General features: G+C 38.6%; 1 protein-coding gene across 1 annotated transcript in view; it reads right to left on the reverse strand.

Annotated features, from left to right (window-relative positions):
• LOC145998429 (tRNA-queuosine alpha-mannosyltransferase) overlaps window positions 1-13,500 on the reverse strand; it is a 42,600-nt gene extending 29,100 nt beyond the window's left edge. The window contains exons 1-3 of the mRNA XM_083134836.1: window positions 13,333-13,500; window positions 6,143-6,257; window positions 4,244-4,411 (exon numbers count right to left, since the gene is read on the reverse strand). Coding sequence (XP_082990962.1) covers window positions 4,244-4,411; window positions 6,143-6,257; window positions 13,333-13,429 — 380 coding nt within the window. The 5' untranslated portion in view covers window positions 13,430-13,500. The remainder of the gene's footprint in view (window positions 1-4,243; window positions 4,412-6,142; window positions 6,258-13,332) is intronic.
• Window positions 13,501-14,621: the final 1,121 nt, after the last annotated feature.

The raw sequence follows: 14,621 nt of genomic DNA on the forward strand, positions 1-14,621 counted from the left end.
ACCATACATCTATTGCAATTCATGTTCCAGGATTTGAGAAACTGACTACAAGGACAAAATAGAAAAAGATGTGAAATTAGTTAGTTTAGAAAGCGGCAAAAGCAATTTGCAGGCTATTTCGCAGAGAGTGGCGGAATTGTGGATTGTAATGATGTGACTGGCTTATTTCAGGCATTGGGGCACGAACATAATCCAACAGATTGGCATTTGTTCATTGCAACTAAGTCTGAAAGAGGTGCTTCTCCATATTGGCAACATGCAACCATCTGTTCCAGTGGCATATGCTGTTCACACAAAGGAAACATGATGTACGGAATGTGTGCTTTATTTCAGTACATTCAATACCATACATTCCAATGGCGAGTTTCTGGAGACCTGAAAGTTACTGGAATTCTAACAGGCATGCAACAAGGTTACAAGAAATACTCTTGGCCTCGGAGAGTAGGACAACTGGGACAGAGCTAATCCTTATGTCTGTAAATGTACTGGCCACCACGTACATTCCTGGCACCGAGAACATATCACGAGAACCACTTGTGAACCCCCAAAATGCCTTTCTGCCCCCATCGCACATCAAGCTTGGTTTGAAGAAAATCTTCGTCAAAGCACTAGACCGAGAAGGTCAGGCTTTCAGATATCTCAGGATGAAATTCTCATGCTTAAGTGAGGCAAAGGTTAAGGAAGAAGATGCGTTTATTGGCATACAAATTAGAGAGCCATTCTTCATGATGGAGCATTTGATTCTACACTTTCTGATCCAGAGAAGGTAGCATGGCAGGCATTTAAGTTGGTATGTTCTAGTTTCCTGGTTAATGTCAAAGCACACAATTATGAAGTTATTGTTCATGACATGGTACACTGCTTTCATGTCATAGGGTGTTGTTATATGTCCCTCAAATTATACTTTCTGGATTCGCATGTGGGCTCCGCAAAACCTGGGAGCAGTCAGTGATGAACATGGGCAAAGGTTCCTCCAGGACAAATGCTGTGTTTGAAAAGTGCTTCAGTGGACATTGGAATAGCAGTATGCTTCCTGACTACTGTTGGTCTACCATCAAAAAGACTGCTGCAAATATGTACAAGCGTAAATGCTCCACATCTGTTACCATGTTTTCTTGCTGTACAGTGATTGTAATATGCCTTTCAGACATACTTGTAGCCAGTGGCGGAGAGTGATCTTTCCAACAGTGTAAGTCTATGAAGGCTACTTCCCGTTGTGCTTATTTTTGGGCTGGCATGATCAGTGATTTATCCACACACATCGACCCCTCCCCCACCCCATTTTTTCAGAACACTTCCCTAATTTTGGCACTAAATTTAACCTTACACCCCTTAAAAACGAAGTTACACTACATCAGATTAAATATTGTTGATAAATACCTGAGCCTGGTGTTTTCTTTGCTAGGCTGTATATCTCGTACATTTCAATTGATAATTACGTCAGTTTTATTCCTATCACAATGAGTAACGTAACCATATAAAATGCAAAGTTAGATAAAATGAAGAATAATGATAATAAAGAAACGAAAACAGAAAGAAACAGAAAAGTGCTGAATACTTTTTACAACCGCGTAACCAAGTATCAGCTCATACCATGAATCACAAAATTGGCGCACTTTATTTTTCGTTTCTGTTACTGTGCCTGCTAGAGAAGTGGTGGGCCTAAATACATCCACAAGTTCTTCTTGGCAGAAAAATCCTTGCTTGAAAACGGCATCTTCAACAAATTCTCCACCCCACCGCACAATCACACTTGTTTTCTTCCGTAATGCAGTTGTTGTTGTTGTTGTTCACTATCACACCACAGTAGAGGGATGACAGCCCGCTTTTCAATGGATGGAAGTTGCAAAGAAATTCCGCGAGACACAACACACAAACAAACACATCCAAAAGCGGTCACTGCTCGAAGCAGTGATGTTTCTGACTCAGAGGGGAACATCCCTTTTGGACATAAATAAATTCCCTCTCTTGCCTTAAAATGCTCTTATATTTCGTAAAAAAAAAAAAAAAAAAAAAGAACAACAAAATAAAATATAAAACAAATGCTCGCTAATTCTAAGGATTTATCCAGAAATTTCTGTGAAAGGAGATGTAAGTGCTTTCTTAGGGTAGTGTAAAATAAAATCTAGCACCTGAAAGACTATAAACAGGCTTTTCGTATGTTATTCGAAGAGTGTTTAAACCACGGACTATGTAATTAAATGTAATTAATAATATTTTGTTCACATTTGACATGAGATTTGTAGAACTGGTTCAATATTCAGTTTTAATTAAACAGTTTAATTTTTGAAAAGTTATTGCACTTTTTAGCTCAATTACTACCAGCTGAGTTCAAATATAAACAAAAAAACAGAGATCTTATATTTCCAATGTTTATGCTCTCCTACAAGTGAAAAACAGAAACAAGCGTTTAGCACATTAATGTATATCTAATTTTCCCATTTCTCGCTCATTTTTAGGTGTTTCTCCATTTTCCCCTTCCTGCTAGTTTATTGCTTCAGAATTCCCTGTTTCTGGACAAAAACCTCCATAAAACACCACTGGCTCAAATTTCCTTTGCAGACAACAACCATTCATTCATACCCGAACGCTGGAGAACCCTCCTCTTGCAGGACCTGGGTCTCGCTGGCACGTATTCATGGTTAGCCAGTGAAGCCAACCCAAGCATAATAGTGCTAAATCTCGCACAAGTTTAAAAAGTCGTTTGGAAGTTGGGGATATAAATAAAACAAGAGAGCCGCTGTTCGTGGTAGTTGAATTTTCTCAAACTTTTCACGTATAACGTCAAACTCATCCCGTTGGTTGAACCATTCTAATTTATATTTATGTTTTGTTACAAATTAATATTAATAATATGTAGAACAATTTAGTAGTATGTAGCATAATTACGAAGTTTAAACGACACCATGGATGTCCAGAAGGGGCAAGGGGAGGAAGCCCTTCCTGGAAAATTAATGTCAACCATAAAAGAATATATTTCACACATATAATTTCATTTCAGTCACATCAAATTATGTTATTAATATAAGAGCATTGCAGAAAAATGTTGAATTTGTATCTTTTGAGGAGGCAACTTTATTATGGGAGAAATATACCTAGTTTACCCCTACCCCTGGAAAAATTACTATGCTTAATCCTCCCTCGTGGAAAGACATACTGCGAACATTCATGTAAAGTAAAGTAAAGTACTCACCTGTGCTTAGCACTACGCCATGAAGGCATATAGGGGGTGTGGGGGTAACGCCCCACACTTTCTTGATCCGGTCGTGAGTGGGGATGATGTGATCAGCATCACGCTCCTGACCACCTTTACCCCCCAGGGTTTCCACCAGGTACCCATGTTATTCGACGCTGGGTGGGTGCCAGAGCCGCTTCCAACGTTAGAAAAGTTCCCGGATTTGAACCGGCCAGGGATCGAACCCGGGATGCTAACATTCATGAACAACACTTTTTCTAAACATGAGGTTTGCAATGATGCTGTAAGCCTATGGCCGTAGGTTTACACAGCGTAGGGTTTTGGCCGCTCTTCTCCATCCAGATACGGTAGGCACTGCTTGTTTGCGGTCAGAAATTTGTAAGGCAAAATCCAGAAGGCTTACAGCTTTCCACAAGCAAAAGGCGGGAGATCCCATGTGCTATCTGGCGCTGAAGTGTTGCAATCTAACAAACAGGATCTCGAACACTGGTGTCAACCCGATTTGAACTTTGAAGTTGTTTACAAATTTTTGGCAGATAATTACATACATTTTTGTAGAACTAATGAAGTGTAAGCCCGGCTTACATGCCTGCTTGTAGCAATGCATTAGGTGGCTGTCCAATAAACATAGTACATAATAGAACAAGACGGTTTCCACACTTCAATTCTGTATCATTGGTTTAGTTCAAATCACATGATTTTATCTGAAGGAGAGAACATGTTTATTGTGTACTGATAAGCAGAGTAACTAAAAAAAAATTGCCAATTCATCACCAAAACTGATCGGTGAAAGCATTATGCTTATTTGTGAGTTAAATTAAAATATTGTATATTTGTGTAAGATAAACATGCATGGCTCCTTCAGAATTCAAACGCTGCATCCATGATGTGTCTAGATTTTACTATAATAATTTCGATCCCAAAGTCTTGGAGGTACAGGTTTAAAATTTACTGAGGGCCCTCTACACAACTGAGAAAATGAATATTAACATATAAATATTACAGTAAGAAAATGACAACAAAGTACAAGAAAAAAAATGTCCTTACCAAGTTAAAATTTGATTGTATCCATACTGAAAATCTCTATCTTGGTGCTTTCGAACTGGATAAACAAGTTGATTTTCATGAAAGTAAATTATCTTTTTCAAAGAATTTAAATCTGGACGAAGTGCAACAAGTTCAGCTAGGTTCAATACTGAGCTAGCAAACAGAACTCTGAAACATGAATGAATCAAAATAAGTTACATAAAATTTTCATAAAAAATATAATCTACATAAATAATCTTTGGACAATTTTTAATTTAATACCTTCTAGTATTCTCATTATGTCTCTTTTCTGGCATTTGCACTGAAGTAAATGAAAAAATACCACTGGTTATGACTGGCTATGAATTATAAAAAGCTTTACTTTAAATTTAGAAATGAGTGTCTTTCTACCCTAAAAAGATAAATGAAAGTTGTGGAACAATAAAAATGTTGCCAGCTAATTTATTATCATTGATAGGTAACACTTTTGAGAAAAAAACTGCAAAAAAATTGTTTTTTTCCCCAACTCAATGCCTATGTTCTCTTGAAATTTTATTTGATAATGTCAGAAATTCAACAGTGTGTCTGTCACTTATACAGGGTGATGCATATTGTATCTACCAATATCATTTCGGAACCCAGTCGGAATGCAGGTGCGCATGCACAGAAGTCTTCCATGCTTAGGCAGATGTCAGAAAATTAGTCTGCCATGGAACATTGGCCGGTTCAGACATGAATTGTGGAAGTAGAGACGTTCTTCCCATAGTGCAACAAGCAAGAGCAGCAAAGTGTAGTGAGATTTTTGTTTAGCGAAGGTGTGAAACCTATAGAGATTCATCGTCTGATGAGAATTCAGTACTGTGACCAGGGTATGAGTCCTACAAAAGTGTATGAATGAACTGAGAAGTTAAAAAATTGCATCACCAGTGTGGACTTCCCACCCAGGTCAAACATTCACGGCAGTCATGAAAGACAACATTGCAGCTGTGGAGAACGTGATACGGGAAAAGCGGCACATCACAGTCAAGGAGGTGGCATCACAATTAAGCATTTGATCAGCCCACGTTATCATTCACGACGAGCTAAAGTTACGAAAAGTGTGTGTCTCTCTCCCCTCCACGACAATGTGAGGTCACACACTGATAGAGCAACAGTGTTCACTATTCGTTGTGGTGCTTTGTTCAAAGAATAGTGGTGGTATTTATATCAGTACTTTAAAATACCTTTTACAAATTTACGCAATTCTGAAAATATCCCCCCCCCCCACCAAAACAAAAAAACTACACAACGAAAGCTGTATCAGTGTGGCAAAATCCCACAGTGAAAGATATTTTAAAAAAATACAAATATGGATTAGATATTCAAGGATCTTTACAGTTATGTAAAATAAAATAAAAGTTATGTGTCACTGTGCGAGTGGCATCATTGATTTTAAAAAATGGCATGTATAACTCGTGCATTGAATATTCAAGGAATTTTACAGTTACGTAAAGCAATAAATAAAAGTTATGTCACAGTGTGGGTTCACTGTCATGTAAGGTACTTTGAGCGTTTCATCACTGGTGATGGGTATTTTGTCTTGCTGATGTGCTGATTTTAAGACTGCTATAACTTTTTCTTTCTGCTGCATACTGAAATCTTTCTAGCACACATTACTTAGATATGAACTTAAGGAAAGGCAGCATAGAAATCTCCAAGAATTTCAAATGGGAAGGACATGTGTCATACAATTTGGTCGTAACATATTGCATATTTAAATTTTCACTTCCAATGCCATCATCAACCGAGCATTTAGTTTCTGGACAGAGAGTACCTCTAAAGGTATGAAAGTGTAAGGAGTAGTTATTGATTTTAAGCTTAATTCTAAAATCAACCAAATTCATACCAGACTGATTCAGACTGAATATCTACTGAACCTACCTGAAATTTCCATTCCATGGGATAGCTTGAGAGAGCCACAGTGCGCTACTTCTAGCTCTCCAGTGCCATTTTTTTGCAGACATGGTAACAAGTTCTGTTTCATCATGTTTAAAATCTGTAAAAAAGAAAAACCTCGCAATACATTTTTTGCGTAACAAAATATTTTGCAGTGAGCAAAGGAAAGTGATAACCTCACAAAACATCTACTATCATGGCTACTCTATTAACAGTACAAAATTTAGGTTTTACAGGATAGGATAAATTTCATTGGAAATCATGTACAAATCGAAAATAGCCTGCGGAAAAAAAAAGAATGCACTTATTCAATAATTTCTTTCATGAAAACTTTATCTCGCATGATATTAACAACCCACTCCCGGACGTGCAGTCTGCCTGTTCACACTCTCTCTCCACCATCAAAACCTCTTCTCAAGAAGTTAAATCTCTCATTGCCCATACACCATCCACGAAGATTGATTGATTTGGTTTATTTTACTTCACTTTTCTGACTCTTTTGGCTAATCGCGAAGATGGGAGATAGTGATGATATTAATGAAGTGGCACTCACAAAAAATGCTCATGCCCAGGTCATGATGTGCTAACCATTCCGCTACAGAGGCCACCATCCAGGAAGAGTAGAATCAAACTACTCGTCAAATATCTTAGAAGAGAACATTTTTAGTTAATGCATTTTATTTACTTGAACATGTGAAACCTTCATTATCAATTCCTAACTACAACCTTAGTGACAATGAAGTTCGACCAGTCACAAATATAGGAGTGCGTTGTGAAAGAAGGAGAACACATGCATATGCTTAACATGTTTTATTCAGCAGGCTACATGGAACAAAGGAAAACATAAATTTCTGCTGCAACGCAGCAATGTATGGTGTCCACACAAAATAAAACATTTTCGTCCATCTACACGTGACATTGAAGTTCGGCCACTGTTAGAGGGGATCCTGTTTACCATGGTGTGACGCCGCCCCGTCGGTGAATAACTGTGGCAATGCGTTGGGGCATGCTGCGGACGAGTCGTTCAAGGTATTCCACATCGATGCGGTGCCATTCCTCCTGCAGGCAGGCGATAAGAGCAGCCACTGTCGTGGGTCCCCTCTGTTGCACACGTCGCTTAAGAACATGCCACACATTCTCAATGGGCAAGAGGTCGGGACTCGATGGTGGCCATGGCAGAGTTCGCACATGATGGCGAGTCAACCATTCTCTTGTCAGCCGCGCTGTATGGGGCCTGGCATTGTCGTGTTGAAAGATGAGACGCCGCCTGTGGAACAGGTGCCTTCGCACTGTGGGAAGATGCCTCTCCAGTATGCGTGTATAGGCGTGTGCATTCACAATGCCCTCACAGACATGTAGTGGGCCAACCCAGATGCCATCATGCATCTCCATACTATCACTGACGCAGGTTTCTGTACCCGACGTGCATAACATTTTGCTTCATTCTGTTACTCCTTCCGACAAATGACTGTTTTCCGTATTTTCCCGTACACAACATTGAAAATGGATTCGTCCCTCCACAAAACCCTGTTCCACTGCCAAAATGTCCATCCCCCGTACATTCGTGCCCACCGTAGTCGATTGCCTTTGTTCAACATGGAAAGGAAGGGTTTACGTTTCGCCTTGTACAGTCGGTAACCGCATCGCTGTAGGTAACGGCGAATGGTTCTGGTTGACACTTCAATGTGGAAGCATTCTCGAGTCCACAGTCGTAATTCGGCCACAGAAACATGATTGTTGGTCTGGATATAGCGCCTAAATATCCGTAGGTCACACACGCTCAGCAGGTGTTTTCGACCGGGGCCTTACCTGGCTCTGTAGTACCCGTATTTTGGTGGTGTTTGATGATGCAGTGGACGGTTGACTTGGGTAAGTTCAGTTGGTGCCCTATTTCCCGTTCACTGAGTCCATCCCGTTGCAACTCCACCACTCTTCTCCTCACGGTGTTGTCAATAGGTTTGCCCCTGGCCATGGTGATGATGCACTGCGGTTCCTCGGTGCACAGCACGCACTTATATACGGTGGACTCCCTTATCGTGTCCGTGACGTCATGCTTCCGTCGAATGCGCCACTATCGGGAATTTTCCATATGGGTCTGGTGCCTGGTCGAAGTTCAATGTCACGCGTATAGTTCCCCGTTTTCGTTCTTTACGTGACCTTGGGTGCAACATGCTGGGATCACAATTCTTGCCTGCTCACACGCCTCCTCTTACACACATGCGTCACTTCTGCGGGTCACCCATTCCACCGCCTATGTCTCTGTGCATTTAATCATGTATTCCTTTCTGGTCGAACTTCATTGTTACCAAGGTTGTATGTTAACAAAAAATATTAAACAGTTTTTGATTCATTCAACTAATTCAATACAAACTGAAAGATCAGACACATTCTACCATGAAAAAATGTATTTCATCACAATGTATTTCATTTTTAAAATTTATATTTTTAAACATAACCTGAAAAGTACTATAAAACCCAGTTTTACCTGTTTTTTGGGCAGGTTAAATTAATTAATCAGAGTGACTACTTTAACCAGGTGGTGAACCTAGCTCTTGTGCTATTTTCACCATGTGTGGGGATTCATTTTATAGAACATGCACATTCTTGTAAGATATTTAATTTATTTGAACTGCTTGTTTGATTATTTCTCTCTACTGTTGTTACAAGTTTTCTGTTGTGACATTTCAGGAGAACACACGCTCCCTTCATCAGACATTTATTTTTAGTCTGATTAAAGATACAGTTATAACAATGGTTACAAATCTTTAAAAAAGGATCAGTTATACAATGGATCTTGTCAATGTCACATTGTTCGAATGTAGCAACTTAACTGTGAAACAAGCAGTCTGTTTTATTATTATTTAAGATGAAAATTTTTTATCACATTTTTTGAAATTTATAAATTCCAAATATCCCTTTTAACAGGAATTCCTGATGTTTTCAATTACATTGAATTTTAAAGATGGTGGCCTACTCCACTTGTGAAAAGAAAACTGCATAGGGGGTCTATGTAACCATTTTCATTATTTAATTTATTCCCGTCTTCTTCCGAAATGAATGAAGCATCCTAGATATTCAAATGTGTTTCCCATCACACTTTTCAAAACCCTTCTCTATTTAATCATGTGCTTCTCCTCAATGATGTGAGCTGACATACCCATTCGTGCATTTAAATTTATAATGTCCAAATCGTGTTCGTGCCATCTTATTGCCATACGAAAACTTGCAAAACGTCATTACACAATCTGAACCATCACTGACTTGTCACGATTATGAATGGAAGATTTGAGTAACTCAAATATATTATAAATTTAGAATTGAATTACTGTCTCCTGGTGATGGACATGCAGATTGAGCTGTTTTCACCAGCATTTTTCTTTTCAAATACCTGTATCACCTTATTTCACAAATTGTCAATGTTTTGTGAGCTAAATCACTCATAACATTAAAAAATAAAGATGAATATTATTATTAATATAGATAATATTAATTGTTTTAATTAATCAAGTTGTGTGTGTGTTCACAACTGGGCTTGTGTATGAATCTTGCCCCCTGGAAAAAATCCTGTGGGCACTCATGGACCAGATCTTACGTGATCAGGTGTTGGCTGCCTAAGCTAACAATGAAAGCATTTAGTGACCATTGAATCCCATCCACTTCAAGTAGATGGCAGCAACTGTTCATATGCAAGACATCAATAAGTGTCTTGCAAATAACATATAGGAATGTATGGAATGAAAAATCGTTCTCCAGACCAGATGCAGTAAATGTCACTGAAGTGTGTTAGTGGACTAGTGAACATAAATACAAATTGAACAGTGGCATCCCGTACGGTTCGCATACGAGTGTTCACAATAATGGTTTTGTACTGAATGCAATTTACTCCTCTCTTGTAACTTCATCTTCAATTGAAAAAGTGAGAATAACAGTTCAATTTATTTTCAACAATTTCCTTCCAAAATCACGCTATATTTGAAGTAATACAAGAAGGACCAAGGAGAAATTGTCCCTGTCCCCCTTAAAAATCTGTGAGGTTTAGCAAATCCTCGCTAAAGTTTGCAACTATGTACCACAGACCTTTTCAAGTGCCCTAGACATGCCTTGAACATGCTGCACTCTGGTGCCGAATGTAAGAAGTATTGCCACTTGTTTCAGTGTTCGCACAGGGAACTGAACATCTTCTGGGTATAGTGGCCAACAGCCCCTTACCTGTCAGCTCTATGCAACATGCACATCAATTGCGTTCAACGCCCTCCGTGGGAGTCAGTGTTACCAAATATCTAGAAAAGTTACGGTAATTATGTGATATCGCCTGAACACCCCTCACTCCTTTATTTTGTTAATTTTAGCATTGCTACTTACCTATTCTGCATTGCGGAAGATTCTTAAGGTGAAGCTATGCCTTTTTCCATAAAATAGTGTCAACTTTTCATATTACGAGTCATTATTTGTCTTCCTTGTTCCGCTTGGGTAACAGACAATATGGCGTTCACTCATCGTGGATCATCGCACGTCGTGCTTGTGTTTTGTCGATTTGGAGTAGGTATGCAGTGTTTCAACCTTCTTCACCGAAAAATACCTACTTTCGTGTTCATTATGTCATCACAAACCATTGACGGATAGCTCCAAAAAACCATTGATTGATAGCCCCACAAACCATTGATGGATAGCCCCAAAAACCATTGACGATAGCCCCACGAACCATTGATGGATAGACTCAAAAACCATTGACGGATAGCAACAAAAACCATTGACGGATAGCAACAAAAACCATAGTTCGGTTAGGTAAGCACAGTTAAAAAAAAAAAAATTCTCGTAAAAAAAAGGCACGTTTGGAAACACTGGCAAGACAGCGTGACTTTCGACGCTTGCACCATCTGCAGGTACATAATGGAAACACAATTTCAGTTTCCGCGAAAGAAAATATCTCGAAGAACTTCGACAATGCTACAGAAACTGATTTCAGTAAGTAGTTTGTTCTGTAAATTTGAAGAAATCCGTTCGGGCAATATGCATATTTACCCAAGTTACCAGATATGAAAGAAGTCCTGTCAGAGTAAATTGTCTATGTATACTCGTACATCAAACATAGTATTTTCTTGAATAAATATATGTATGTGTGTGTGTGTGCATTTAATATGTGCATAATTTAAGACACACACATGAGTGTTCACGTGCTCATGCGAATATTATCACGTGACATGCCTGAAATCGAACCATGTGAAGAAATGCCTGTGCGTCATGACTCATTATGAATTAAACAACCGGAACTTGCACCCTCAAGTCTACCATTCTTGATCTATAACTACGGCCATTGAAAAGATTCATACTTTCAATTTAAATTTCATATTGCCTTACTGTCTCATTAGGTTAATTGCATGGATGAGGATGAATGGTGATTAGATGAAATTGCTAGAAAAAAGGAACACACATACATGCATATGGCCAGTGGGAGATCTTGACTGGACGTAGACATGAAATTAGGCAAGGGAGATTCAAGATAAAAAATTCACCTGGTCAACTTTCCACCTTTCTCCAATAAAAAAATGACCATGTTACAGTAAGTGTTACAGTTAAAGAACATGTTAATTTACATCAAAATAGCAGTAAATTGACATCAAAATAACAGTAATCTCTAAGCTTAAATTTCTACATAATTTTGCAACATACTTATTATGTTATGCATCAAAAACTTCCAATTAATTAATAAACCATTTAATAAACTTTAACTCTCTCTCTCTCTCTCTAAACTGTAGGTCCAGTTCAGAGTATCTTTTCTGTGCATGAAGTGGACTTACAAATAAACCCGGTAACGATTAGATAAGCCAGAGACACATTTCTTGAAATTTACAGGAGAAAAGACGAGAAAGTACTTGTGGACTTTCTGAAGCCGTAGAAATTGTTTTTTCGAACTTATTTGGCCTGTAAGTAAGGTATTTTTCGTCATTCATGCATTTCCGTTGTACGATAGCTCGTGCCACCATTACCGTCGACTACGTGAATCAAATGTTCCATGCATTCGATTACGTAACCTCCTGTCAGTGCAGCAATTGACAGTAGTTTTACAAGATTATGTGTGAGCGGGATTTTTTTTTTTAAATTTAATTTTCTGTTTGCCTAACTGGTAACACTTTACTATACCAGAGACGGATTTCTTCAAATTTACAGGAGAAAGTACTTACGTAAATCATTTTCTGTAGCGTTGTTGATGTTCGGGAATGTAGTTTTGATCCATTTTAATGCTAATGCATGTGGTTTTCTACGGAAATCTCTCTCAGATGCGCTATTGCTGCTGCCACCATTTGCTTTCTGCATGAGAGCACAATACGCTCTCGTATTGTCCGAATATGCTAAATTGAACGAAAGGAGTGCTAATGGAACCTAACCTAACAGGCCTAACCTAACATAGTAGGCATACCTCATCCCCGTGATGGTTCGTTGGGCTATCGTGAATTTTGGGGCTACCCGTGGATAGTTTGTGGGAAATAAGGAACAACAGTAAGTACTCGTTAATGTAAGAAATAGACATTATTTTCGTTAGAAATTCATTATTTCACCTAAAGAAATGTTCCGCAATGCAGAATAGTACATTAGCAATGTAAAAAATTGCGAAATAAATCATTGATAGGTGTCTCCGGTATAGTAAAGTAGTACCGCCTAACCTAACCTTCCGTGAGTGGTTTGTGGATTAATAACAATCATTTTTCAGTTAATAAGTGTTAGTGTAACGACCACGCGGTAGTTTTACAAGATGACGTGTGAGCGGGATTTTTTTCCAAATCAATTTTCTATGTTTGCCTAACCTAACCTTTCGTGAATGGTTTGTGGATCAATTTTCTATTAAAAACCTTTTGTGAATAGTTTGTGCGGCATTTATCGGTTCATAAGTTTGGAAACACTGCATATCAGCTGACGATAGACAACGTGCGTCAAGATTTGCCCGCCGAATTAGCAACGACCAATAAATAATTATGTTAAAAATAACGCTTTTTTCATGGGAAAAAAAAGTGATCCAAAGTTGAAAAATGTTCCGCTAAGCATATGAGGTAAGTAGAAATTAATTTTATTTGAAAATAAACGAGTTAAATGTGTCTCCGGCTTATCTAACTGGTACCATAAACCCAAACAAGCCGCCACTGAAATCATAGGTGTAATTAGAAGATGATGATACTTGCCATTTCGAATTATATCCATAAGTTGCTTGTGGGACCCTCCATAAAACGGTTCAATAAATAATATGCTTGCTGCTTTGGATTCTGATGAGCTCTCCATATTCTACGGTAACGTAAAGTTATATTGTGCGATCAGCAAAGTAATCAAATAAGAACGAACACTGCCGCAAAATCTTCTAATAACTTTGGGAAAATCTTTGTTGTGGCCAAAGAGCTTGCTTGCTTGCTTGACGGCTGTTCGTAAACTCCAGCCAACTCAGCGCAGATCTTACGAGTGGATTAAGCAGACGTCACACGAAACGTCATGTCGACGTCACTAGCCAAGCTGTTCCACGCTGCCGTTTACGAACAGCATGGATTATGGCGTGGTGGATCGTCTCGTCTGCTTGACTCTTGAGCATGTTTAAAAGCAGTTGACTTTCTTTGGAAGTAGTATTAGGTGTAAATGGCACTAAATCTCACTTCTATATAAAGCTCGGCTACATTAATATAAATTAATAGAATATTTTGACAAGATTTAGAAATTGACACAAAAATAACCGAAAAAAATGGTCATACGTATGCCTACACATCAAAAATAATTATTTTGTAGTATTTTATTGGTTGGTGAATTTAGTTTAGTTTACCGTGTGTTAATACCAACTTATAACGTTGAATTATGGGAAATAAAAAATACAAAAATAGTTATTTCATTACAGTTCAGATCAAAAAATACTTTTTCATTGTTTTATACTTTTTTCTCTTCGGATACCAGTTTTTGCATATTTTTCACATATATATACATCTACGGAAAGAATGATAAGATAATATTAACTACATCTTTTCCTTCAGCTGACTTTCTGACTTACGAAGGCATCAAATAAATGATTGCCGGCCATTGAAAGCTGTCGCGTCGTGCTTTCTGCTAGTTTTCGTCTGCAGTCAGCCAACTCAGTCACATCGAGAACGGCTTACGAATCTTACGAGCCAAGTAAGCCGGATACGTCACCGTGACGTCAGGGAGCCGGAAGTGGGCGGAGCTAGCCGTACTTGGATTGAGTTTAAGAACAGATGTAGCCAGCTTCGGCTGACTTGGCTGGAGTTTACGAACAGCCGTTTGCTTGCTTTATCGTGGCTCACACCGCCTATCCTTTGCGGTTTCTAGCCATCGGGACCGCTTGATTTGATCCGACTTCTTCTTGTCTCCTGTCGTTATTCCTTATGGCACCTGCACAATACACTTTCACTTTCACTCGTGATTTTCACTATGGGAGGGTATCCTGTTAGGTATGTTACACTGTGATCTTCCTTAT

The sequence above is a fragment of the Lepisma saccharinum genome, chromosome 14, assembly GCF_977018435.1.
Source record: "Lepisma saccharinum chromosome 14, izLepSacc3.1, whole genome shotgun sequence".
Taxonomy (NCBI): Eukaryota; Metazoa; Arthropoda; class Insecta; order Zygentoma; family Lepismatidae; genus Lepisma; species Lepisma saccharinum.